The sequence below is a fragment of the Notothenia coriiceps genome, unplaced genomic scaffold (assembly GCF_000735185.1).
Source record: "Notothenia coriiceps isolate Sejong01 unplaced genomic scaffold, NC01 NC01_scaffold00004469, whole genome shotgun sequence".
Taxonomy (NCBI): domain Eukaryota; kingdom Metazoa; phylum Chordata; class Actinopteri; order Perciformes; family Nototheniidae; genus Notothenia; species Notothenia coriiceps.
In genome coordinates this window covers 1-27,723 of record NW_011337170.1, presented here as the reverse complement: position 1 = coordinate 27,723, position 27,723 = coordinate 1, and the positions used below count along the sequence as shown (strand labels likewise).

Sequence of the window (27,723 nt, the reverse complement as noted above, 5' to 3'; positions counted from 1 at the left end):
TGAGGAAGACAAATCCCTGAAGCAAGCAAGCAGTGATGATGATAGCTCCAGTTTAGGCTTGTCACATATTTCAGACATGTTGTTGTCTGCTAATTAAATATGAATTATGATAGGTAAAAAGGTATTGACCAATTGGTTTACCTAATAATAAGATATTAAAAAGCTATTAGTGGAAACCTTAATCTCTTTGTAATTAGTTTAATTTGAATTCTCATATCCTGAAAAACAGACACAAGTAAACAAAATATTATCACAGATGATTAACTTCTTGATGCCGTAATGGGTGAGGGGGCTAGTGGCTTACGCTACCTGTCCAGGAATAGGCTGAGAATTAAAGTGGGGAAATCCCACTGGCCATCTGTGTGTGTGTATGTGTGCTATGAACATGACTTGTGTGTGTGGATGCTACTATACAGGCGTCACGTGTCAGTGTGTGTCTGTCATCCTCACTAATCCCTTTGATATGAATGAGTGGAGACAGACAAGAGGTTTGAGCTCACAAGGCATCGGTCAGGGGTTATTACAGGGAATGTAGCTGGATACTAATCAGTGTAACCCTGCTCTAGTATTGACGTCATATAGCACCACATGTGTGTATTAATGTATTGTATCTATGGAAGCCAATGCCTATTAAGACATGTTCAATGCAGTAACAGAGTTATATTGGGTATGTCTGCGGTGAGGTTAAAGTGTTGTCTTTTGGATTTAATTTGAGTTTTTTGACCTGCCAGATGAACAGTTTAGGTAATGTAACCCTTTGTGTTTATCGCTTCATCATTTAAGCGTTCACAAACTAATGAAGTTTACGGAAAATAAACCCATTACATTTATTTTCGTCTGAAAGTATTTTATTTCTAGGCTTTTTTGCCTTCTGACTGGTCTTCAAGAAGTAAAACAAATTATCTGTTGTAAAAAGAGTTTGTCGATCATACTACACCGTTAATCCATAAAAAACATGTCTGAATGTTTTTGTTTGTTGTTTTGCTTTCGTTCGGGCACCTAGTTAGGATGCCACCTGGGCGCCTCCCTAGGGAGGTGTTCCAGGCACGTCCAGCTGGGAAGAGACCAAGGGGTAGACCTAGGGACCAGGTTTGGAGGGATTATATCTCTTCGCTGGCCTGGGACGCCATTGGGACCCCCAGTCAGAGCTGGTTGATGTGGCCAGGGAAAGGAAAGTTTGGGGCTCTCTGCTGGAACTGCCACCCCCGCGACCCGACCACGGATAAGCGGGAGAATGAATGGATGGTTTTACTTCCCTGTCCTAAAATGTGGGAACTGTGTTTTTAAAAGTGCCCTTATAGACTGTTCAAAACTTATAAAATACAAGTTTGAAGTTAGGCCTTTCATTACTTAATTTCAAATCTTATGTGCTGTAGTGTAAGTGCAAAGCCAAAACAATGGAAAGCTTTCTGCGCAATCTGCCATGTGTCTCCCGTTTCCTGAGAACCTGGTAAATGTTACATGAAGTATCTGCTGCTCCATCTCCACTCAGCCTCTGTATTGTTTGTGTCTCTTGGGAAATATGGCCAGGAACATCTATTTTTCCACTGCAGTAGTTTTGTCTCAGAAAAAAATCATAAAATAAGTAAAAGTGTTTGTCGAGCGCCATCCCCATCTCCATCTCGCCCCTCCCTTGCTGTCTTCTCGTGGTTGATCTTTCCAAACCATCAGTTGCATTCACAGAGGGATTAATGATTTCTGCAAAGCCAGCCAACCCGTGGAGGGAGCAGAGCCTTCGAGCGAATTAGGAACAGCTGGTCTCCCTCTGCTTGTGACAGCTTGAGAGTGTGTTTGTGTGCGTGCTCGATAGTAGCAGCTGACCTCTGCTCAGGGTCAGATGTGCCATCCCCTGGTCAGAAAGTTGGCCTTAAGTTTTCCGTTTTCTCATATCTAATCTGCTACTGTAGATTAATACTGGCATGGGTCTCTACAATAATGACGAGTTTGCATCTTGAGTTCGGATTTCCTCCAATAAATTTGTAAATGCTGTTTGAGAGAGTTTATTAAGTCATGTCAGGGATACATTTCCATCAGTTAGCTAAGATAATTTAAGTATTTCCTGAATCTTAGACTTAAGAAATAGGAAAATAAATATATGTACTCCATTTTCAAAGGCTCAATTTTCTCCTTTTTGCTTTTAACAACAGAGAATTTTGCGCCACACATGTTTTTTTGAAAATGAAATGGCTCCTGAATCAAATGGGAAATGGCTGGATGAAAATAAAATACATGGAGAAAGGGTTCTTTTTAGTTTAAAAAAGAAACATATTTCAGGTTGCATGCTAGATAGCGCTGACTGGAGGCCAGCTGTTTGTAATTTGGACTGCACGGTAACTGGCCCTTGCGTTCTCCTTAACATGCCCAAAGGTTACTGCTAAGTGCTAATGGCGAGATGAGGGGGGTGAGTGTATGTGTGTGTCTATGTTAATTATGAGATGTTATGATTTGTGAGAAAAATCTTCCAGCTATTTTTGGAGATCACACTGTCGTGTTTATTTATCCTACTAGTCGCCTTATCCCGTGGCTGTTTTGTTTACAGGATCGCAGCGGTGTGTGCTCACTGCTCGTGCTGTAAGAATGGCAGCACTTTGATATAATCTCCCCAATTATCTGTCGTCAATTCTGTCGTATTATTCCTCTCTCTCCCCGGCAGCTGGGAAGGAGATTGGTTTTGTGCATGTCGAACGGCAACAGCTGCATCCACTAAAACAGACAACTACCTCTGCACACCTCCCCAGTCCTCCTTTTTTTTTTGTCTCCCTCCCCCTCTTTCTCTCTCACTCAGTGGTGGGCAGGTCACCCTGAATTATTCATCAGTGTGAAATGAAAAAGCTCATGGATATTGAATATCGCCTCTGAAGTGGTGGCCAACCTTGTGTTTTTTTTTTCTTCTTCCCTTCCCTTTTTTTATGCAGCTGAAAAGAGTAAAGAGCCGCATATCTCATTGCCAGGGTATTTCAAAGGTTAACCGATTGCTTTACCTCGTGCACATATTTACTTTCTTCATGTTCTGTGGACGGCGAGGAGGGGTTGGAGAGAGAGAGGGGGAAGTGGAGAGGATGAAGAAAAAGAGTGAGAAAGAGAGGAAATGAAAAGAATATGAATGAAAAGGTATAACAGCTATCCGTGGACATTTTCTCGTGGGAGTACTCGTTTTTCGGACTAGCACAGTTGGCTACGTCGTTGTGTAGCTGTGGCTGCTTTTCTATCCTTGTTGTTGTGTGTTGTTAAGCCTTTTCCTTCCTGGAACGAGTGCGCCTGTGGTCGGTTGTGGTCGTCCCGATCGAGCGGTTGTCATTAGTTTCCCCCCGCGGCCCATTGTGTTCCTCCGTTGTTCTTCTGCCCAGTCTTTTGTCCTGTGGTTTGATCTGAGGCCCGCGCTGCAAATCAATGCTACTGGTTGCCATTCATTCAGCTCCACAGCCAGAAAAAACAGCAGGACCCTCAAAACATCTCCCATGTGTAAGCATATAAAAATGGGCTGCGTGGATAAGAGGGAAACAAATCATTAAGCTTCAGCTTTGTAATGCATCTTGAGGATATTTTAGTCACATTAGAATATTTATGGGTCCACCTTTTTGCTGGCATTGGAGTATGTATTTGTCTTACAAGTTAGCTGAATGCTGTTTCCCTTAAGGACGGAGACTTAAAAGAGCCTTGTTAATGCCAGAGTGCTGATGATAAGATACCAAATAAATAAAATATATAAAAACTACTCAAGAGGCAAGCCCTTCCTCCACTGTTTTGTATGTTGCACATGCTAATAAGACAAGTTGTGTTTTTATTCTTTCATTAATATACGAGGGAATAGTGCAGCATTAACCCCACGTCGCCTTTATTGGCCATTATCGTTGCTGCTACCCTGTTCCCTTTCAGTCATTACAGTCCATTTCCCTCCATTCCCAATTTCTACTGCAGCACAGACAATTACTCAGGAATCCTTTTAAGAGTATTCCCAAGCTGTACAAAGACCAAATGTGTCTGCAGGAAAGAAGCCAGGCCTTTAACTGGCTAACCTTTTCCAAAAGTAATCTCAACAGAGTTTTAATGACGGACAATTGGAGAGAGGGAAGATACATCTATTTTATTTTCTGAGGAATAAAACAAGTCAAATTATTAGCCTTCAAGGAAATGGTTTTCGAGGGACTGCATTTGTTTTTTCGCTTATTCAACAACATCCTTTTACTGGCAGGTCATTGCGCTTTAGAGTACGTAAAAATACATACAGGAAGTGGGGTAGCATCAGTGCAGCTCCGGGGTGTCGGGTGTTCTAGCTCTCATATTGTGTTACCAAAATTGAAACTCCAGCTACAGTGGGTTTGGGGATATGGTGGGTGGTAGGTGGGGGCTGCTCTGCCAGAGGAAGAGTGAAATATCATCTGCAGTGGTGAAGTGAGGTGGATGACGGGGCTGGTGGGTGGGAGTTTTTTCCAGAGGAGGTTGGAGATGACGAAAAGAGAGGAGGGGGGGGGGGCGTGATGATAAAAAGGGTGTAGCTCTCTTTAAAAGGCTGTAAGTGGACACCTCAGAGTATCTGATGGCTGACTCCTGGTTGACAAGACCCCGCGACCTCGGTGTATTTATCGTAATGGAGCACAGCTGGGCCGCTGCTTCGATGGGTTAATAGCCATGTGACAGCTTTCGGAGAGTGGGGGTATTGAGCATATATGTGTGTGCATGCATTTTATTTACTCCTGCTCTCTGCTGAATGGCATTCAGGGGCCACACTTGGGAGGGTGGGACTCTCTGCTGTGTCTCCACTCTCTCTGCCAGGCCAGATGGCTCCTGTCACTGCGAGAGGAGGAGGAGCGATGGAAGGGAAAGGGGAAGGAGGGATGTGTGAGTCGCGCCTAACAGAGCCAGAGTGGCCTGTACCCAGGGCCACCACATCTGGAGACCACCTGCAGCTGGCTCACCCCGCTTCCTCCATCCTCGTCCCTTTCCCTCCTGCGCACGCTCACTTTGTTGCTGTGTTTTTCCAGATGGGGGAGGTGTGAGTGGTGGCAGTGGTGTGTTTGGTCAGGCTGTGATTTGTGCCCGTATTCCAGGAACTTTAGTGTGTCTGTGCTATAGGCAGAGGGGGGGTGGGGGACAAGCGGGAGGGAGGGAGTGAAACAGAGCTGGGAGGAGGAGGCGTGAAAGCATAGCAAAATATCATTTTATTTTATGACTGCAGCCTCTTAGAGTTGTGGGTTTTGCGTTTGTTATATTTCATTTTTTATTCCTCCCGAAGTAAAAAGCAGAGTGAGAATGTTCGTTTTTCTTCCTTTTGCTGTTGCTGCAACTGATCCAGAGGCCACAGGGGGGCTGTTCTTGCCTGGAAAATAAATCCTGCTTGCCCCCCTTGGCTACCCCCAAATAAAATGCACTCATTTGCATTCCCATGCTGTAATTTAGCCCGTCCTCTCCCTCTCTTTCTCTATCTCCCTGTCCCTCATCCCTGCATCTTTTCAGCCCTGGTCCTTGCGTTTCCACAGGGATTGGAACGTGGGAGGGGAGGAGAGGAAGAGAGGCAGAGAAAACAAAAGCAGAGTGGCAGTGTTGACTCAAGGATGTTATCTGGACCGCTGGCTGAGGGGGTGGGGGCTCTTGTGTGTATGTGTGTGCGTCTGCATACATGCCTTGGGGTGTTATTTACCCTGGCTGCTGCTGTCACGGCAGGTGCCTCACAGTGGATAAACCTGGGCCTCATAAATACACATTCACCATGGGGAAATTAGACTTGCGGCACCAAAAACGACACTACTACTACTACTACTACTGCTTATTCCTCACTCTCTTCATGTCTTATTCAATTGGACTTACCAAGGCAGATTTGAAAACGCAAGGGACAGTTTTCAATACACTGGCAAGAATAATAATATTTGTTTTACACTTAAATTAAAGAATTGGTTAACCAACGTTTAAATTCTCTCACATAAAAATACTATGGAAAAAAACGATGAAGTCTGTGAATACCTTTTTGTGGGAACGGTATGTTAAAACTTTAGCAGATCAAGCCAAAACCATATATTTATACCACGAAAGACATTTGAGAACCTATGGGTATTTGAGTTAACTAGCCCTTCAAGTACTAGAACGTTTGCACGAAAGACATCCCACACTCTTGGTATTAAGTTAAAGCCACAAAAAGTCAAAACCCTAGTAATAGACCACATATTAGAAATAAAGTCTGAAATACGAAAACATTTTCAAACCAAGCCAGCTATAAAAGCTGACAGGGGGTATTCTCTAAGGTACCACTGCTTCTGAGCAGATCCCCCCCACTGAGTGCAGCATCTGAACTTCTGGTCATAATGTGGTCAGCCCAAGTCTCATCTCCGAGCGGTAGGTTGGCTCGTTCTACCATTCGCTTTCTTACAATCCCTTTAAGTGCTTTAGGGGGATTTAACAGGCCTCTACATTCAGCTTCCTCTCAGCAGCCAAGTTCCAGCGCTTACAGGAAAAGGGCGCTTACAGTATAATTAGGCTGGTCAAAGAAGAGGGCTCCCTCTCAACGGTAAATCCACACGGACTGTAAGAAGGCTCGGGCCATTTGTCGGGTCTTCCAGAGCGTGACCGCTGCTCTTGATGTCTCACTGTGCTAAAGGTCAGGGCTTTAACAAGTCATACAGCAGGAGGGAGATGTGAGTGTAGAGTCTGAATTTGAAAAATGTATTATTATTACGCTTCTAAGGAAATATAGCACTGTGGTTCCATTTCCAAGTGTAAAGGCTCATCATCAATTTTGTGAATAAAAATACCCAGATTTTTATCCAGTTTCCACCTAAAAAAAGTTTGATTACAATTTACACTGACCACTGAGAATGTCCTTTTGTTAATAGAAATTGATTGAAGAACAATTGAAAAATGGTGGAAAAGGAGGAAAATATATAAATGAGCATCTTATAAATAAAAACTTAAAACCAGAAACAAAAATATAAGAAAAACAAAAAATACCATATAGGTCAAGAATGTTTGCATTGTGAATGTCATTTTCTTCATACGCATCAGTCAATTTTCAGTTTTCAAAGGTTTTCTATACTCAAGTAAAAACTACAGATTGGGGGAATTAAAAACAGAAACGTATAGATCATGATCTTAAGGTATTGATTTGTTTTATTTCATGTTGTGCGTTAGAAACTGTGTGTGTGTGGGCACAAACACTCGCGCTGGAAGGTGTGGTTGTGGCTTTATGGCATCACAGGAGGCTGGGCGAACAGATGTAGCCTTCAGTACTGGTTTACACCCAAGTCTGGCTGCTCTACATCTAAAAGAGGAAGTGTGTGTTTGTGTGTGGGGGGGACCTGCTGTGCCAATCTGTTCTCATTAGTGCTTACTCGCCCCCTCCAAACATGTAACGACATGCACGTCAACTGCTGGAGTCAGGGGCTTATAGCTGTTTGTTTGCACCGGGCCTGTGGCTGCACTTTACCCGTCCCCTCCCTCCAGATACCTTTTCCTCTGAGACCCTGAATCTTTCTGGGCTCATCATTTGTGGCACCTGCTGGAGAGAGCACAGGAAAATACTTGAGGATAAGTCCCTCTAGGAATTAGCGAACTTGTGATCACATGCATTTAAGCAGTCCTTTGTGATTCTCTAAGGATTTCTGATTTGGGATCCACAATCATTTTTCAGAATGAAATGCGTCACAGTGAAAAGATGCCGCAGTTTTATGTACAACAATCCAGGTAGTACCCCTTTCATTATTCTAATGATAATAAATATCAAGCCACAATCTACACAAAAGAGTGAGAAAGAGTGTTTCCCTAGAACTTGTCTTTTCTATTCATTACGCAACAAAGCTCTCAACACACTCCTTTGAACATCCATTGTGAAAGTTTATCTAAAACTCACAACTAGTCATTTATTTTATGGAGCTCCGAGGTCGCTGAATAGACTTCATTCTAGTCAAAGAAGAATTCACATAAGTGTGACTTTTGGTCGAGCTAAGGTTCTGTAAGATTCTTAAGCTTGTTTTTTCTCTCATTGAAAGTGCTGCATTATTAGGCATCAGTCATTTAGCTCAATACTACTTGACCTGATGACCTGTGGAGTTGGCAGTAATCATTGGCCATTCACAAAACCTCTGGTGGTCTTTGATACGCCCTCTCTTCATCCTTTTCCTTCTTCTTCTTAAAGTATAACCAACCACAGCAGAATGGCTCTCTTTTGAGAAGCTGTGATATACCACGTTCCATATTAACATATTGCTGTCAGTCAGCGCCCCCCCCCCCTCTCGTGCACATCCTCTAACGTTATTGAAGAGAGAAAGATCAGAGGGGCAGCCGTATCCCCACACTCCATCAAGAGTGTGTACATGTGTGTATGTCTGCGTGAGTGTGTCTGGCCGGCTGGCTGGCAGGAAGTGGGGGCTTCTGGCTTTGATGGTCACACTCCCTCAGATGTGTCATTTCTACAGAAGGCGGCTCGGCTGACGGGCCCCGTCGCTGCTCGTTGGGCTTGTCGCTGAGAAACTACGGTCCTGATAGTCTCCTAACATCATAATAATAATTGATGGTATTTATTTTTGCGCTTTTCCAAGTGCTCAAAGCGCTTTACATTACATGTTACTTATTAGACATGTAATACATTCAATACTGTGTTCAATACCCAGAGGAGCAATTTGGGGTGAAGTGTCCTCCCCAATGACACAGCGAGATGCTGACTGTAATGGGGGTCGAGGTGGGATTGAACCGGTGCTCCAGCTGAGCTGAGGATCAGCACACTGACCCACTGCGCCACAGCACACTTAATGTGAATGCACACGATTATTTTGCATGTAATAAAAGGATAGTGCTTTCTCACCTCGCCCACCCCATGAGCCAAAACTGCTCGGGCCGTTCCACCTTTCCACTTTACTGTCAGTGATAATCGCTTCTGGCGTGTGACTGCGCCGGGCTCTTTGTCTATTGGTCGCGCCTGTCATGCAGCCGGTGAGGTGTGTGTGTTGGTGTGTATATGCGTTGGACATGCTCTGGCTGTGTTGCAGAAATGCAGGGAGGCTCCGGTTACATTGTTATTCTAAACAGAGTGTTTTCAGCCACTCGTCCTCGCAGCTATTCAGCAGAGCGATCTGTCAGTTCGCTCCCATCCCTCGTTTTCCCTCAGGAACCAAACTGTGAACTTCACACACTCGGCTCTGATGACTGCCCTGATGGGGGAAAGAACACCCAACTCTACAGCTGTATGTTATTGCTGGAGTGGCTTGAATGTTGTATTGTGCTTCAGGTTTAAAGTGTGTGTGTGTGCATTGCACTGTGTGTATAACATATTGAAGCAAGGGAGGGGAATGCGAGTGTGTGTGTTTGTGTCACAATTTCAATCTCTTTCCGGTAACTCAAAATGCCGGGGTGGGGTGAGGAGGTTGTGTTTTTCAGTGTGTGTGTGTGTTTGTGGTGTTTGAGGTGGATTGTTGAGGTCCAGATGAAAGTGGAAAATCAGAGGAGGAAACCAAATAATCAAGGGGGTGAGGGAGGTGAGGCTGGGAGCAAACGAAAGTGTGTGTGTGTGTGTGTGTGTGTGTGTGTGTGTGTGTGTGTGTGTGTGTGTGTGTGTGTGTGTGTGTGTGTGTGTGTGTTAGAAGAGGGGACAAAAAAGGGGGCAGTCGTTCTTAAAACACTGTGGAGTCCAGATCAGAAATAAAACATAAAAAAGGGGAGAAGAAGGAGGAGGAGGAGGGAAAAGGGAGGAGGGATTGTGCTCGAGTGTGTTATGTGTGCCGATCCTATGAAGTGAACGCAGCCGGGGAGTAAATTGTGCGAGCCCAGAGAGCTCTGCGTGTTCGAGCTGGCACTTTTCATTTACACAGTATTTTTTTCATGCTGCAAGATCTCTTCCTCTCCCTCCTGGGTTATTATCGGCTAAGACAAAGGCAGGAGAGAAAAAGCTAAAGAGAGCGACATAGAGAGAGTGAATAGATGTTGCGCAGCTGACAGCAGAGGAAGCGGCAGAGAGAGTTTCCAGCCACCGCGCTCCCCCGACCGCAGCCTTTTCTTGCTGGGAGATTACAAAAAAAGAAGGACAAAAGCGTCTCCCCCCCCCACTTTCTCCAACCCGCTACCATCCGATCACCAGCCTGCACGCCGCTGGTGTATGGTGCTTTTCTCTCAGCCCTCAAAGGCATGGACTGAAGATGATGCAGCCGGGGGCTTAGTGAGAGATCTCTCCACAGAAACCCCTTCCCCTCACCAACAGGGCCAGACCGAGAGGAGCAACTCCGTGGGAGGGGGAGGGGGGGTTGACATAGTAGAGGAGGAGGAGAAGAAGAAGAGAGAGAGGGGGGGGTCCCCTCCTTGGATTATTGCGGGAGGTCCTCCACTTCCCTTTTTTTCAATTTTTTGTTTTTTTCACCCCTCTCAACTCGCCTCAATCACCTTCGGTTTTTTGCTGCGATGCGTAGATTTTAAGCCGAAGAATGTGGAGACAACATTTTCCAGGCAAGCAGCATGTTTCCTGTTTTGATTTCTGGATGTCTAATAAAGTCTGGCATGTGGGAGGTGGGAGGGAGGTAGGTGGATTGGGGGAGTGTGGATGAGAGGAGGGGAGAAGCAGAGTGTGTGGGTGTGGGTGTTGTGTTGTGTGGTCAGTAAGGTAAGCTAGTAAGTCTAACATGTAGTCATTCAGGGGTCCGCCCGTCCTGCACCGCTGCACTTGGCTTCATGTTTGTTGCTTCTTATGCGGTCTCCGACTGAGTGTAGCTCTGGGAAACGGCAAAGAATAAAAGTGCGGGAAAAACAGAGAGGGTAGGGAGGGGAGGCCCGGCGTGGCTGTGCCCTGGATGCTGTTGACACCCGCTTTTGTCCCGTGGTGGGGTGTGGGCCTGGCCCGCCCCTGCACACAGAGCGCACCATTTAAAACGGGCGTGCGCTTATTTTCTTGGCATGGGGTGGATTGGTGTGGAGGGCAGCCGGGTGGGGACAGGGGTGGGGCACCGGCAATGCAGGACAAGTAGCCTTTGTGTGCTACTTTTTGGGAAGTGAAGGGAGGGAAGGGCAGGGAGGAGGCTGCCAACAAAGGGTGCTTATACCCGCCCCCTCCCTCACCCGCTATACCCCCTCTCTTCAACCACTACAACTCATGCAGTGACCTCGTGCTGTCACAGGCAGATGAAGGGTGTGTGTGTGTTTATGGCAGGTTGTGTGTGTGTGTGAGCAAGAGGGGGGAAAGTAGTAACCGAGTAATTCAGCCTCTGAAAACTAGAAGTCAAGCCTCTGGCAGAGTGCCATGTGAAAAGGGAGGAAACTCCGGCAAAGAAAACAAAGTGTTGTTTGACCCGATGGCACATCTGTGCATTATGCCAAACTTTGCGGTTACTCCACAGTCAGGCTCCTGGCAGCCTGCCAAGGTTGTGTGTGGGTTCCTATTCATTTGTTGCCACATTCATGCAAGTGCATTCCTGTTGTGTCCGTGTTAGCATGCAGATCTCACTTTGCCTCGGCAGCTTGTGCCTCCACATGAACACTTATTGTACAAATGATTTCACATGAGTAGGGTTGAGGTTTGATAGCATTTTTGTTAGATATACTTTTGCACATCTTTTCCTTGAGCTTATGAAAGCCTTATAAGTTATAACTATTAAGTGAAGCCTTAATTATCTAAATATGCATGGAAGTTGAACTTGGATGTTAAATCTATCAAACTGACAGGATGCTATCAGCGAGATCATCTCACTAGAGAAAACACACCGCTGTTGGTCTTACTAAACTGCAAAACAGCATCATTTAATCACAAATGTAGAGATGTCAAAAGTGTTTTCCCTTTCTTGGCCAAATTATCTTTGGCCGAGAACAGATGCCAAATTGAAGAGCGAACATTAACCCGACAACAGCCACGTTTTGGGTTGGCCTTTGGGCAAGTTACTTGAAGAAGTATCCCTCATTCGCTACAGCCAATGTAATCAACTGCCAGCGACATTTGCCATTTGAAATGGAAAATCTGCAATCAGTGATAAATTCTTATGAGAAGCCTGTGACATGAATGTTTTCTATATTTTAGTTTGCTAATGGATAGATAAAGATACCAAGGGAATTCAGCAATTTTTCGAAATTGGAATCCAAGTCCTACACATACTACATGAGACACATATCCATACTATACCCCCCCCCCCCCTGCCCTCTGTGGGCATGTTCCTCCAGCCACACACAGCCTCTTCCTGTTTGACTGGATGTGGGTCATGTTTCAGCACAGTGCTGCTCAGTGCAGAACAGTAAATGGCAGTAACTGTTGGCGGGTCAGCTGCCACCCCCACCCTGCCTTGTTGTCAGGAAGGAGCCACCTGCAAACAGCAGCTTGGGGTTGCTAGGTAACGGATGGCAGCGGATGATGATAGCATGGTGGAAGGCCTGTCTGGTCTCCCTTTGCCACTAAAGTGACTTCTGTTGCCATTTTCTCTCCTCTCTGTATTTTCTTTTTCCTCCCTTTATGACAACACAACTGCTCGTCCCTCTTCCCCTCACGGAGGCAACATAACACCGACAGCAGAGGCCAGCGGTAGGAAGAAATTCTTAGCTCTCTTCCCCACATAATGGAAACTCTGGCCTCATCTCCCGTTGCGCCGCTCTGCTACGTCCCGCTGCCAGACTCTGACTAAGTGTTGCTGGCTCAGAAAGCCCAGCCTGCAGCCCCAGCCGGGTTCGGGTTCCACAAGTCTCTTTCTACAGGATTGATAAGAATTAAAATACCGATGACTTAGAGAGATTTAGGAGTGATCTCATGAATGCCTGTAATCTACCTCAAGGGGTTTTTAAGCCTTTTCACTGGAGTCCTAGATATCCAAAATAATTTTCAATGTGACCCAGTTCTCATTTTTTGACAACTGTTGTGTGATCTAGTTGAGAAAATTTTTCTTTTTTTAGAATGCTAACTGAGCTCGCCACCTTTTAGTACAGGGACTTGAAAAGATTTTGGTAAATGAATATCTGGCGGTAATAGATACTACGTTTTTATAATACAATTCCAAGGCCAATGTTCCTCATCATACTATTTTTTTCCATTCCCAGTACACATTTATCACATAAGTATGATCCCTGTTCATGTTTATTCTAGTGTAAATCTAGAAAATGAGCTATTTTGCAATACTGTAAATGGAATACTATTCATTTAAACCCCAAAAGCAACCCTTTGAGCTACTTGTATCAAGGATTTGTTGAAGGGTTGTTTTTTTTGACAATTTAAATGTATCCATGCAATGAATTTGATAGGTTATTAGCTAATGAAGAAAATTAATGCAGCCCTAGATCTGACAGAGTATATCAGCAGGGGGGTGTGTGTGTGTGTGTGTGTGCGAGAGACGTGTGTTACAGGCATTTATTCCTTTGGCAGGTAAACCCACGACAGCAGCTGCCTCTCTCTCAGTGAAAATGTACTCGTCCCAAATCATTACACACACACACACACACACATGCACATTCGCAGCCTGGCAACAGTTTAGCAACAAGCAGAGGAAGCGAGAAAACAGAGGAAAGGAAATGAGGGTATTAATTAATTGAGTGAAATTAAGAGCACTCTGCCTCCTGCTGGTTCTGACGTGACCCCCTGCTCTCATTGTGTACATTTGTTGACATTTCATGCACTGTATGCATAACATTGGCATAAATAAATATCAATACTTTCTTAAATTAGATCTGCAAACGTTAGCTAACATAGTTTTTAGAGAAACAAATCTAAATACTTTTAAAATGTGAATTTAACACAATAGACAAAATGTCCAAAAATTACGTTTAACCAAATTTAGCACCATTTCAAAATAGATTTGGTGCCCTGTTAATTGTCACTGCCAATATACTGCGTTTTATTCAGTAAAGTCAGGCGAATGTGCAAAATCTAAAGCCTGACTCTTAAGTGCATTATATCATGAAGTTATACAACTAGATGACAAACATTTTAACGAATGAAATGATATTCTAAATAATTATCTGCAATATCCCCATAGAGAGAAAAGGTGCTGAGAAGGGTGTCATGAATGCATCACCAATCACACCCGTGGTATTGTGCGGCTGACAAACCCAGTGGTTCTGGTTAAGACCGGTTTGATGTACATGCTGTCAGTTCAGCACAGGGGGAGTGTTGCCTGTCACCTACTTCCCTGCTTCCCTTGCCCGAATACATCATCTTCTCTCCATCAAAATCGGCAGTAACAATCAATCTGTCACACAGGAGGACACACACACACACACACACACACACACACACACACACACACACACACACACACACACACACACACACACACACACACACACACACACACACACACACACACACACACACACACACACATACACATTCCAGATACCAGAAAGACAGAGCGAGAGGAAAAGAAGGAAAATGATGGGAAAAGGAGGGGAAGAAATGACAGCTGAGGTGAAAGGGTGCCAGCGAAAGGAAGGCCGGTGATTACAACTGAGGAGGGAAAGAAATGCACGTGAAAATAGAGATGAAGGAAACAGAAGCTGATACATGGTGAGCGAACACGGATACACAGCTAGACATCGGCAGACAGGAGGAGCTGTCAGGAGATGCTATCGTTCAGGGAGAGATCTGGGAGAAATCCAGCGCTGCAGAAAGGTACGGTGAAAGTCGGTGAGAGGGAGATTGAAAGAGTGCGACACTGAAAGGTCAAAGAGAAACTCAGCCAATGAGTTCAGCTTGTCTAACTCCTGCCTGAGGGTTCTACGCAGCCTGCCTCTCCCCCCACTGCCTCACCCACAGCTCCTCTCACCTGCACACCCACGGCTGCCTGTAATCTGTATAAGCCAGTAACTTCTGATTTACATGAAGCAGGAGAAGGTTACAGGTGTTCTGGGGCTTTTCTGTGAGTCAAGGACAGCTTTGCAAGTGGCAAATCTGCAATGCCTTGATCAATATGTTTTATATTCTCTTTGAATCAAAGGTCTGTGTGATGTTGAAAGAAGTTGCTTGGAGAGCTGAAATCAATCGAGCTCTGAGCCTCTTTTATTTGATTGCTTTGGTTTTATTGCACATTTATGATTGAATGTGCAAACTCTGATAAACCCAATGTATGCCCAGCAGTGGATGGCGGTAATGAGTTAGCAAGTAGATGGTGAGAGAATGTTGGAGGCCAAAGTAGAGGTTCAAAAAGTGAATAGTGGCTCTATTTTCATCAGTTGGATTGAAGCATTTTATCATTTTAAACACATTATTTTACTCTGTATACTCTGGATGTGGGACATAAAAGTGATTACTTTTCTTTTTGTTTAATGGTGTATCTGTCAACTCTCCATTCTGTGAAATCCTTATAATAGGCTGACATATAGTGCGTTACTTTAGCTTAAGATTGTTTTCATTATTCTTTTACAATGATGGTTTTATTGTTAAGTCTATGAGATATCAGAAAATAGTGCAAAAAAAACATTTGAATTGACCCATTGCAATAAATCATAGCACTCGGTGATGGCTTGATTATGCTTTGTGTGATTGTCAAAAACCCATTACATTAAGTGTACAACTATAATCAATTTGGAAATCCGAAGTCTTATTATTGGAGAAGCTAGATCCGATGGATGTCATTTATTTGTATGAATTTGGTTATCATAATTGTAGTTTCTTAAATGTTCGATACATTTTGCTGCTTGTATGCATGTGTGCATTATTTTAGACGTGGTCAGGCACTAAATACTGAATCCCACTTCCTCGCACCTCTACCTCGGTTTGGTGTAATAGACTCGGGTTCACCACCCAGCCGCCTCATTACTATTCAACGAGCTGTCAGTTGCAGATGTGGCAGAGACAGCCGAGTCGCCACGCCTCACCTTTTCCCGCCTTCATGTCACCCGTCTCGAACAGCGAGCGTGATAAGTAGGCATGGAAGCAGTAATGGAGGTTGGTGGTGAGGAGGGGGGAGAGGGAGGAGGCGGCTGTCTGTCTGTCTGTCAGGAGGGAAGACATCGCCTCTGCCCTTTGCACCGAGAGTGTTTGGGGGGGGGTGCGTGCCGCAGACCTCAACTCTGTGGCGCAGATGCCAGCAGTGCCAAAAATAAAGTGCATTAAAACTGGCAGTCGGGGCCTGTTAAGTGATCACCATGACAATAGGCAGGAAGGCAGATGGAGAAGACACCTCCCCTCCGACACTTCCCCCCCCGCCCACTGCTCCGGCTGGACTGCCCCTCACTGCCACAGCTGGACTGCTCTCTCTGCGTCCTTCTTTCCTGTCGTCGACGTGTTCTCCTCTCACACTCCTCTTAATGCTCCGTAATGCTAACAGGCATTGCTAAGTCTATTTTTAGGCATGTTTTTTTAAACAATTTTATTTCACTCTCCTTCCCACCTGTTTTGTCTCCCCACTGTGCATTTCAGCTGGCTTGTGCATCAGCCACACACACAACTTTGTCGATGTTAAATCTCCTAATCTCACCTTTATCTGCCCTAATCAGCCTCCTCTGCTGCAGTAATCCCACTGAGCATGTCACTAATGAGCCCTCCTCCACTTCCACTCTTCTCCCTTCCTCCACCCTCCTCCTTATCTCGCCCCCCTGGAGTCTTACGTCATTGTAATCATGGGGTTAAATTCAAGACAAATGCACACACACCTGCGCTCGCACATGCACAGAGTGAGGTCACCCTTAAGTATCCAGATGCTGATCTTAGCAGCAAATTAGAAGAGGGCAGCAAAACACAAGATAAGAAAAGTGATGTCATGAAACCACACAAACACCCACAGGGGATCTTGCTTGTTCAGGTCTGTTATGGAGTGACATGTTTTGTCAGCTTGGACATATCCATAGCAGTGAAGATCATGACCTGTGTGGTGTTAGGGTCTAGTACTCAGCGGGGAACACATGCTTTCCTCCTTAGGTCCATCCGTCCACGTGCTGGCGTCACTCAGAAGCAGCATGAATATTGATGCTCCTGCTTATCAAGAGATGTTAACATTGTATGAAGCAGCGCCCGTAATTGTCTGCCTCCTCAGTGCGACACGACTTCTTCAGCGAGCACGTGTGAGAAGGTCGGCCCACAGGGGAGTGCGGCTCTTCTCGGCTCTCTTGGCTTTAAGTGTGAAAAGTGGCGAGAGGGGAGGAGCAGGAGTCGAGCGCAGATAGAAATCAGAATTGGGACGTGGACTTTTTCAAGTGATCTGAAGTGCAGATGCGAGTTGGCTGTGGGTTTGTTTCAGGCATGTAGCGGTTTCTCTCGCACTTTCAATGATACTCGGCTCTTTGGAGGTAGGGCAGCGGTGAATCATTTCTAAAGGTGTAGCTCGCTGTTTTTTTTCTCCCTTTTCTTCTATTCCACAGCTGCTGGTTCAAATGTGGGATTCTCTCCCTTGAACTGAGAATAAGAACAAAGTGTGTGCATGTTAGTGTGTCATGTGTACACACAAGGGAATATATTCATCTTGGTATGTTCAGTGTGTGTATGTGAACCTGCACACTGGTGCCTGTATGTGATGTAAGAGTTCGGGAGCTGTGAGACCGACAGGATTCCTGTAAGTGAGGCTATGGTCTAATCCAGTCTTGAGTAGGTGCATTGATTTATTGAGCAACGCTTGGTAGTTCAGAGAAGCCCTGCCTACTGCTTTATCCTAATCAGCACATGTGTACACACACACACACACACACACACACACACACACACACACACACACACACACACACACGTACACACAAGAGGTTTCGATCATCTGAATGAGAGTGATTGAAAACAGTTCACTCCAGCTGATCAAAGTTGCTGATCTTTAGTTAGATAATATAACATGGCTCTTGTTTTAATACTCTACATGATTATCTGTCAGTATATATTTAATTACTCTAACCTAGTGGTTAGATGCAGATTGTTTTGAAATAACCATACCTGAAAGTACCACAATGATAAGTGATTTTGACCAAACCACAGTAGTTTCTTTTTTTCCTGAAACGATTGTCTCGCAGGCACTATTTTTTTATTATCTTGTACCCTGAATAATCATCCTTCTCTCCTCCACCTCTCTCCAGGTATTCGGCCCCAAATCATGAACGGGCCAATGCATCCGCGCCCCCTGGTGGCGCTGCTGGACGGGCGCGACTGCACCGTGGAGATGCCCATCCTGAAAGACTTGGCGACTGTCGCCTTCTGTGATGCTCAGTCCACACAGGAAATACACGAGAAGGTATAAAGCACACACACCACACACTCTCATGCTGCTCCGCATCACAAAGTGGATGGAGAAGTGAAGCCCGCCACTCACTCACTTTCTTTTCCCATCACAGCGTGGATGTGTGAAGTACATTGGCCCCTGACGCACTTGCCGGTTAAAATATAGGGGCTTCATTATGATTTAATGTCACTTTGTGGCGCAGAGCGTGATGCCTATATCAGTGCCATTGTTCTAATAGAGAGTCTTGTATGGCGGGATGCAGTGTAATTACATTGGCTTGTAGAGGCTCTTTATTGCTTTCCACGCAGCCCCGTTGCAGCGAAACAATATATGGCCAAGGAGATGGGTATCACCGTACTGCTATCTCTCCATCTGCAGACAGAGTGAGAGCCGCCACCTCTTTCCTCTCCATGTTTTTATGAAAATGGGACATATTAAAAACGAAGCATTTGCATAGAGATCAATTCAATCAAAGACCTTGGGCGGTGAGGAGAAAGGGGGAGCAGGGAGCTTTTTGTTTGTTTTAACACTGCCTTATCAGGAAAAACATGATTGTAATGTTCACCTCGCCAGCATATTCAGCAGTTCCCAGTAATAACTTGCAGTCTAGATACCCAGAGGGGGTGGTGTAGATTGAAAATGTCCAATCTCTTCTTTCTGCGGCACGGATGCGGAGATACAGCGCTGATAATTCACAGAGTTTCAGTAGGATGCTTTCAGGCCAGACACCAGCTGCCACTCTCTCCTCCATCCACACCAGCATATACTGAAACTCATGGGAAAGGCTTGTCAAGAGGTGGAATATCAAAGAGTCCCGAGGTCGTGTCAGATCCACTACCCAGTAATCCCTTATTTTTCGGTTGATAGGAGCATGATGAAACACACAGCCGAATACTGATCGAGATCACATTTCAATACAACTTTACCGAGAACAAATCCTGCATGCAGCACCTGCGCTCAAACATCTCACGTTCTCCCAGTTGTCGTGTCTCACTGTCACATGTGGATTGTAAAAGCTGGATGATAGCCCATCTGGCATAGAGTCAGACTCACCTACCACATCGTACGCTGCCTGACTGTTCATCCAATTGTGCTTTTAAGATTAGGGCTGCACTTAATGACTGGTTACGTACGCAATGAAATTAAATCAAAAGGTGCTTTGTCTATAAAAGAAATATAACTCGGGGAAACAGCTTACCTGTCAATCTATTATTTAAAATATATATTTACTAAAGTGTACAGATGTTTTTATTTCATTTATTGAGGTTTTACTGTGCTTTATTCACACAGAACATATTTTTCTAAACATAATCAACATCGTCATCTCCCTTTTACTCACATCTCTGCTTCACTGCTTTTGAAGTGCATTAAAATGCGCAATCAATAAAGGATCACAGCTTTCTCTTCATAACATACTCAACATTTATAGTGCAATATTGTTCTGTAGTGCTTTCTCTGTAATGGTTAGTGCTGTTATCACATCCATGTTGCCCTTTGAGAAGCGCCAAGAGCTGAACAAAAACAAACATTTTCAACAGCACATTTTCCCTGCCAGGTGGAAAAAGTCTGTCCTCAGAATTACAACCAGCTCTCATCCACACTACACACACTGTTCGCTAGTGGGATGACCTCATGGCAATACAATCCCTCCCCAGTAAGCCACTGAGACCAACATACAGACACACAAAATGTACAGTTTCCGTATCACAAAATCCTAACTCTCTTGCAACAGTCTCTCACGCTCCCCCGAGCCAAAAAGAGAAGCCTCGCTGCCATGTCAGAAAAGCATCTTTGGAAATGAAAGACGTTAAAAGCAATAAGGCTTTGGTTACACTGGAGAGGAGGATATGGATTGGGTCAGAGTTTCCATTAAACTAAACTACTTTCAGAGTACATTTCCTTGAAAAAAAGCTTTATGACTAACTCTAAAAGCTTCTTCTGCTGAAAAACAACTTGGGACCGTGTGTGCGTTCCTCTTGACTGCTGGTGCATGCTTATGTGTTTTAACCTTGACCTAGCAGAGTCTGTCTGGGAAACTGCTCTAATAAAACGGTATGGAAATTCCGAGCTAATCTGCTAATCACAGGAAAGCTAATGCAGTTTGGCTGGAGGTGAATGCAGAGCAGTTATTTAGGTGCTGACAGGGGCTGTGGCTAATACTCAGGGGGAATAGTTTAGATCCACATCACACTGAATCACAGGCCAGGTCACCTTGTCCATGTCAATTAGCCGAGGAGCAGCATTTCACAGCGACGTCCTTCAGAGGGGACCAAATTCTGACCCTTGTTGGATCGTGAGGCGAAATTTGGGTTATTTACAAAACCAAAAAGTGTTTTTCTATGGTTGTTTTTTAGCAGAAGAATTCCAAAACGTACAATTTGGACGATAGTTTGGGGGATTGACAAGGAACGAGTGATTAGATTTCGATCTTTGGACTCGACAGCACCACCGTGTGGTTATTTATTTAGCTACGTAAATTACTGTACATACAAATATATTACGTTTTTGATTTTAGATTCTGTCATAAATTAAGAAGAAACTTGAAGAACAAAAATGCAGTGCAGAGAAATTATTATTTGGTCAAATGGTCTTCTGAGTCCAGTTCTTTTTTTGACCTATCACATGCGATCATCTCTTACGGTTTATCCACCTATCAGCAGCTGCCCTGACCTCTCTGTCCAGACAATTGCCCCCATCCTTTGTCCACAAACACCCTCGGGGTCTGAGGGTAATTGTGATGACCATGCGGAAACAGCAGCCCCGCCGATATAATATAATTACTTGTTCCAGTTCAGCGCAGGTCTGTAAAAGGACAGTGTTTCAATGCGGCTGGCGACCATGTGATGTATGTACTTCTCCAGACTGTGAAATCTTAAACGTTTCCTTAAGTGTCCGGAGTCATGGCAGATGTGATTTTCATGGCTCCTCTGGAAGGAATGTGATCTTGTCATTCTCATGAGATCCTATGAACTCAAATGGAATAACGGCCATGTTGCGTGCATGGGATGCATTATTGAATGAATGGACATAATGATCATCAAAAGAAAAGATAAATTAAACGGAAAAAATCTCACACCGTTTTTAGGGCGTCACCATTATGGCTAATTTGTCAAGATATCAATGTAGATCACGTTTCAGAATTATTCATTCATTTTAGGTGCACATTTAAATAGACATAGCTTTAACTTCCATGTTGTGCTATTTTCCTGATAATGTAAACATATTTCCATCCAAATAAAGCTTCTCTTTAGTCACAGTGCATCTCCTAGAAGAACATTTGAAATGAAAATGTACAAAACACATTTTGCCCATAATGAAATCAACAGAGCACTGTTTTTACTTTCATGCTGTGCACACATGCCTGGTAATCAACATGTCTTCTCATCAAAATAAGACTTTAAATCTTCTTCTTCTCCTGAATTCAGAGCATTTTAATACTGCTCGTCTGCTCTCTGTCGTAAATTATATTACGGCTGGGTTTAGGAATCTTTTTGATTTGATACGTAGTAAAAATTCCATGAGCAGAGCACGTATTTGGAACAATATCGTACTAAATCATGTTCATTCAATTAGCCAAAACAACGATCCAGGTTATTTTGGTTGAGTTGTTCATTTGTAAAAATGTTTGAACGTGTGTCTGCAGGTGCTCAACGAAGCAGTGGGAGCCATGATGTACCACACCATCACCCTGACCAGAGAGGACCTGGAAAAGTTCAAAGCCCTACGTATCATCATCCGCATCGGAAGCGGCTACGACAACATCGACATCAAGGCTGCCGGAGAGCTGGGTACGAACCCTCCGCTGTCACTGCCAACTCATAACTCAACTCATATGCGTGGTGTTTTTATGCAGTTTTATGTTTCTAGATTAAAGAGTAGAAACAGTCACTTTAAAGATCTCCTGTCATGCTATTTTTAGGCATATATTATGGGACTCTGATATATACAAATATATAAAAAACATGTCTATGATGTGTTTTGCTCAAAATACCAAAGAGATCATGCATTTTAGACATCCCTCATATCCCTCTATTTCAGCCCTGTTAGAGCAGTGGTTCTCAAATGGGGGTACGCGGACCCCTAGGGGTACGTTGGAGTACTGCAGGGGGTACGTGAGATTTATTTTATGTTAATGACAAAATAACATAATTAATGCATTTACACAAACTACTAATAGTAGTAGAACTACTTTATTCAAAGGTTTACAGTAATTCTGGATAATAAAATGGGAAAAATAAACGGGGTGCTCTCTTTTTTTGCTCTCCCTCTCCTGACAGCCCATCAGTCTCGTGCAGCTCGCTGAGCCTGTAATAAGTGACCCGACAGTAAAGAATAAATATATTTATAACTAGTTTAGCTAGTTCCAGAGTAGATGAACAAGCTAAGTGTGTTAGGTCTATCTCTAAGTGTATTTTGCTCGGCTCAACTATCCGTCACAGCGGCGGAGCTGTGATCGTGCGGAGCTGCGTGTTCTCCGTCAGCAGCAGCAGCTGATCTGATCTCTGATCTCTCTCGCGTCCGGTTATACTTCACTCCCGTTTATGTCCAAATCTATCAGATCTAGCTAGTTCTAGGTAATTATATGACTGCCTGCTTTTGAAAAGGACCTAAACAATAAGCGTTGCTTGACAACGGTGTGTGGCCGCAAAGTATAGCGCAGCATTATGTTTATATGAGGGGTCAAAATCCCATGCTCATAAAATGCTCATATTTTTTTTCCTCTTCATTCCCCACGCCCCAAAATAAATAAATACACAAATATACCAATTTTAGGAAAAGTAAGGAAGTTTGAGCAGTGTGGGTTTTATATGAACAGAGTTCCACATATTTCAAAACGCGAAGTGTAATAACTGCAGTTTGCCTCCCTGTCACTGAGAATGACAAAGATCTCAGTGAAGCACAAGCCCATGTTTCTCTGTAAGTACAACTTATTAAAAAGATCAGTTCAATGCAACTAATGTCGTCTTAGTGTTATTGCATGATGTTAAAATTGGTTTGCCATGAATTTAGTGATGGATTGTAAACATTTGAAATGTAGCATTTAAGTGTTTCTCAGTTACTGTTGTTGTTTTAATAAATCAGACGCTGATGGTGCAGCGCTGTACTGTACCTCTTTATATAGTCATTTTTTCCTTAACAAATTGTGTTTGCGCTGATCAGGGGGTACTTGGCTGAATCTTTTTTTCAAAGGGGGTACATTATTGAAAAAAGTTTGAGAACCACAGTGTTAGAGAAATGCTGATTATGGGTCTAAAGCTTTAAACAAAAAAAACGATGTAAACAAAGACTATTACGTACAAAACACGTTGCGCAGTTTTTCATAGCAACGTACCTGATAGGGCCGCGGGCGTAAAGCCAGCCCACATGTCAGATATCACGTAATATCGGCAGCAAATCTGGATGAGCTCCGTTGGGGATTGGACTGTGAGCCGTAGGGTCGCCGGTTCAAGTCCCCGACCAGACCTAGATATGGAGTGTGGACTGCTACTTGGAGAGGACCCAGTTCACCTCCTGCCCTGCCGTGGTGCCCTTGAGCAAGGCACCGGACAACCTTCCACCGGTTTGGATACGGAGGAAAAGAGAGACACACCGGGGACCCACATTTATGTATAAAAGACATCGAAAAGTGCATTTTGCATGATAGGAGACCTTTTAAGGGATTCGATTTACATTGTCTCTCGTGCTGAATGTATAACTGTTCCATGGATGTGGACAGCAGGTTTACTGTTTCTTCCTTTAAATGGATTATGGATATCCCACTGTGAGCCAGAATGTTCAAAGAGACAGAAAGGCAGAGACACGCAGCGAGAGGAGAGTTGAGTCTTCTCTCTGTACCCCCACCCAGGCTTACATCAGCAGGCTGGTGGCTCAAACAGCCCTTACAGTTGACAAAGCTGCCATTTTCCTGCCAATACCAGATACTGTGTCTAACTGCCACCCACTCACCGAAGGCGCTCTGCCTCGCAACGCAGGAGTCAAAAAGCTATCGTGCCTGGAGAAGGCGTCGCTGATATGGCGGCTGTTCTCAGGGAGAAGAAAAAGGGTCATTGATTGCTCTTGCTATTTCTCCCAGTCCATAGACGGCTGTGTTGTTACTCTGAGATACAGAGTGGGATGAGGACATTAGAGGAGAGCGAGGGCAGGCACAAGTGCTTAAGTGTCTTTAATGGAAATCTTTGTGTAGCTGGAGGATAGGCAAGGTAATACCACGGGTTCAGAAGTTTGAATACTCTAAAGGTAACAAAGTTATGAGTCTTCTACTAGAGGAGATCTTGACAAAGTGTCTACAACTTGCTTTATTATGCGTGTGCACAAAAGTTTGCTCAGGAATAATTCACTCAATGTGATGCTTCTATGTAGAAGTGGAAGTAACCAAATGTATATGTATGTTCCATCTTTATTTTACTGACCTGAAATGACTGATATTATTCTCACATTCTCTATTGATGGATAGATAGATGGATAGATAAGTACTTTATTGATCCCAATTCGGGAAATGTTTTTGTTGCAGCAGCATAAAAAACAAGGCAATGTACATAAGAGAAATCATGATACTAGAAATAAACAGTCCAAAATATTTCAGAAAAAAAAAGCAATTAAAAAGTAAAAAAATAATATATATATATAATTTCCAGTAACAAATATGATGCAGGATATTATTGGTGAAACACTGCAGTTATTAAAATTATGATATGGATTTTACGGCTTTTTTAACTCATTTGTAACTGTTCTGCTTTGTGTGTGTGTTGTTCTTTGTCCAGGCATTGCTGTGTGTAACATTCCCTCGGCAGCTGTGGAGGAGACAGCAGACTCCACCCTATGCCACATCCTCAACCTGTACCGGCGAAACACCTGGCTCTACCAGGCTCTCCGGGAAGGCACGCGGGTCCAGAGTGTGGAGCAGATCCGCGAGGTGGCGTCCGGCGCCGCCCGTATCCGTGGCGAAACCCTCGGCCTCATCGGCTTCGGTTAGTGTAATTTCTGCTGTATTTCCTTTGTGATTTTTCCCACTCCCTTCCCCTGCCCTTCACTGTGTTTTCATATCCTCTCACCGCTCAGCGTGCCTTCTGTTTTCCTGCCCTGATAAGGTTATTTTCCTCCCTCTGCCCGTCCCACAGATTATCTCAAGGTTGTCTGTTTGGCCTCCCTCCGGGCTGGCTTTCCTTCTCTCTGCCACACAGTTCTCTCATCCACCGCTCTAATGCTCACCATTATATCTCATTATTCTCTCTTCTTCTGTTTTTCCGCTCTTCTTCTCTGTCACCGCGGTCCCTCAACACCTTGCCCTGCCATAATCAGGCCCCTCATGGTAGTCTGGATTCTGCCTGTGTGTATTTTTTTTTATTGTGTCCTCTTTTTCTCCCTGCACCTGTTTTTAAAGCCAATTGTTGTGTGTTTGTGCATCATTCCAGCCTGTCCCAACATTAGTGTGCCGACAGATGCTTTGTCTTCTCAAAAGCCTTTCCAAAGTGCCACCTTATCTCTGTGTCCACACACACACACACACACACACACACACACACACACACACACACACACACACACACACACACACACACACACACACACACACACACACACACACACACACACACACACACACACACACTGCCTCCTCCCCCCTTACAGGCCCCAGACAGCGTCCTAGACTTACTGTGCCCAAACAGCAGGTCCTGGCAGGGAGAATACCCCCCCTTGTATCTTTTCCTCCCTGAATCTTCCACCTCCAGCCTTCTCTCCCGGTCTTTTCTGGCTCAAGCGGTCTTCAAAACAATGTCCATTGTCAGCAGGAGGTGGAGAGCAAAGGCCTCCTGGTTATGTTTGTATTTATTCCGCACATACAGTCAAACTGAGACTGCAAACACCCCAACAAAAAAAAACTGGCTCTCGGGCGAAAATAGACTCAGGAGTACTTCAAGTACATGTCATGCCAGAGTTTTGAAAAGAGCTATTTGATTGGACTATTGTAACGAGCCATTCGATTGGCCCAATGAAACGTGTTGATCAAACATCACTGGTATAATGATATCCCTATAGGCAATATAGAGATGAACAAATATTTCTTATTTTTTATCAATTATATATATATTCGAACAATATTGTAGGAATTTTGCTGCAGGAATTGCTTTACCAATATATTTACACCATGAAACAGAATAAAGGAAAGGAAAATTCAACACATATTGTCAATGTTTTCTTATTAGTTTCGAGAGCTACAGAACATAATTTGGGATATTTAGAGATAAAGAAAACATAAATTGTAAACAGCTGGTTTAGCCAAATGATGCAATTTCCCTCTAAATCCGCCACTTTGCAGCATTTTTCCTACAATCTTGCAGGCAGGAGAAGAATGACTTTCTAGAAGAAACTAAAATCTCACCCTAGCAGCTTTTGTAAATCAGATTGTTCTGCAGCCACAAGTTGGCGAGGATCGTTTCAAACAAATTCCCATGCTGCTGATATCTCTATCACTTTTTTAATCTGCTCTAACAACAAGCAGCTGCATTGCTTGTGCTCCGTCCGTCAAAACATCTCTGAAATAAAGGGAATAATTTGTAAAAAGTGAAGCAAAAAAACAAAAGATGAAGTACTTTCAAGAAGCTTGATTTGTATGGTAATCATAAGGTTGATTGTAATCCATCAGCATCATGGAAACGCAGAGACTGAGTGATTGCTTCAGTGTTATAAGGAGTCTATGCTGCAGTCTCTTAAGTCTTACTCTGATTCTCCTGGAGCCTCAGAGCAGAACGTAATAATCACAAAGAGAGGACTTTGGAGGGCCTTCTCAATCCTTTTCACCAGTAACAACCTCCAAACCTCCATCATGCTCAGCCTACACACCAACCGGCCGTGAGACAGAGGACAGAGAAGAGGCTTTAAACTCTGAGGCCCAATCCCAAACCACGCCCTACCCCCTACCCCTACACCATGGGTCTACAACACGTCGATCGCGAGCTACCGGTAGCTCGCAAGCCCTCAAGAAGTAGCTCGCCAAGCAAATCCAAAATGTAAAAAATACACCAAAAAAAAAGGGAATGTAATTAAAATAATCTACCCAATGCATAAATGAAACCTCAATCATAGCGAACCCTATCTACTTACTACAACTCTATATCTATCTAAAACCCCTCCTCCCCCCTCCTCCACAATGAATATCGACCAATCACGTTCTTGCTTGATTTGCGGGACCAGCGTTACAGTCGGGAAGAAAAGCAACGTGGAGCGGCACCTCACCGCTTCATAAGGAGTTTGACCGTGATTCTCCTTCTGGCAGGATCTACACAACACATCAGCCCCATTGAACACAGCCTAGTCATGCCAGCCTATACAACACATGAGGGGCAGAGTTTCACTGTGTGTGTGTTGCAACTTGCATATATTTATTGCACTTGACGCACACATACGCATGGCGTAATTTCCACTGGGGACAGGAGGAGACATGTCCACCCCACTTTTCGAAATCCCGTTTGTGTCCCCCCACTTTACAAATATGTTTTTTATTGTTTTTAACGCAAGCCGTCATCGCCATGGAGGAGCACACAGCCTCTGTGAGCGAGCGAGACAGAGAGAGCACACCTTTATCTATTTATTATAGTTGTCAAAAATAAAGTAAGAAATCATTCCAATGTGTACTATAGGACAGTAAAAG

At 44.1% G+C, this 27,723-nt stretch overlaps 1 protein-coding gene across 1 annotated transcript in view; it reads left to right on the top strand.

The window, feature by feature from the left end:
- LOC104942289 (uncharacterized) overlaps positions 1-25,047 on the top strand; it is a 30,287-nt gene extending 5,240 nt beyond the window's left edge. Inside the window, exons 2-4 of the mRNA XM_010767490.1 lie at positions 17,932-18,086; positions 21,718-21,862; positions 24,836-25,047. Of these exons, the coding sequence (XP_010765792.1) occupies positions 17,932-18,086; positions 21,718-21,862; positions 24,836-25,047 (512 nt within the window). The remainder of the gene's footprint in view (positions 1-17,931; positions 18,087-21,717; positions 21,863-24,835) is intronic.
- The last annotated feature ends 2,676 nt before the right edge of the window (positions 25,048-27,723 follow it).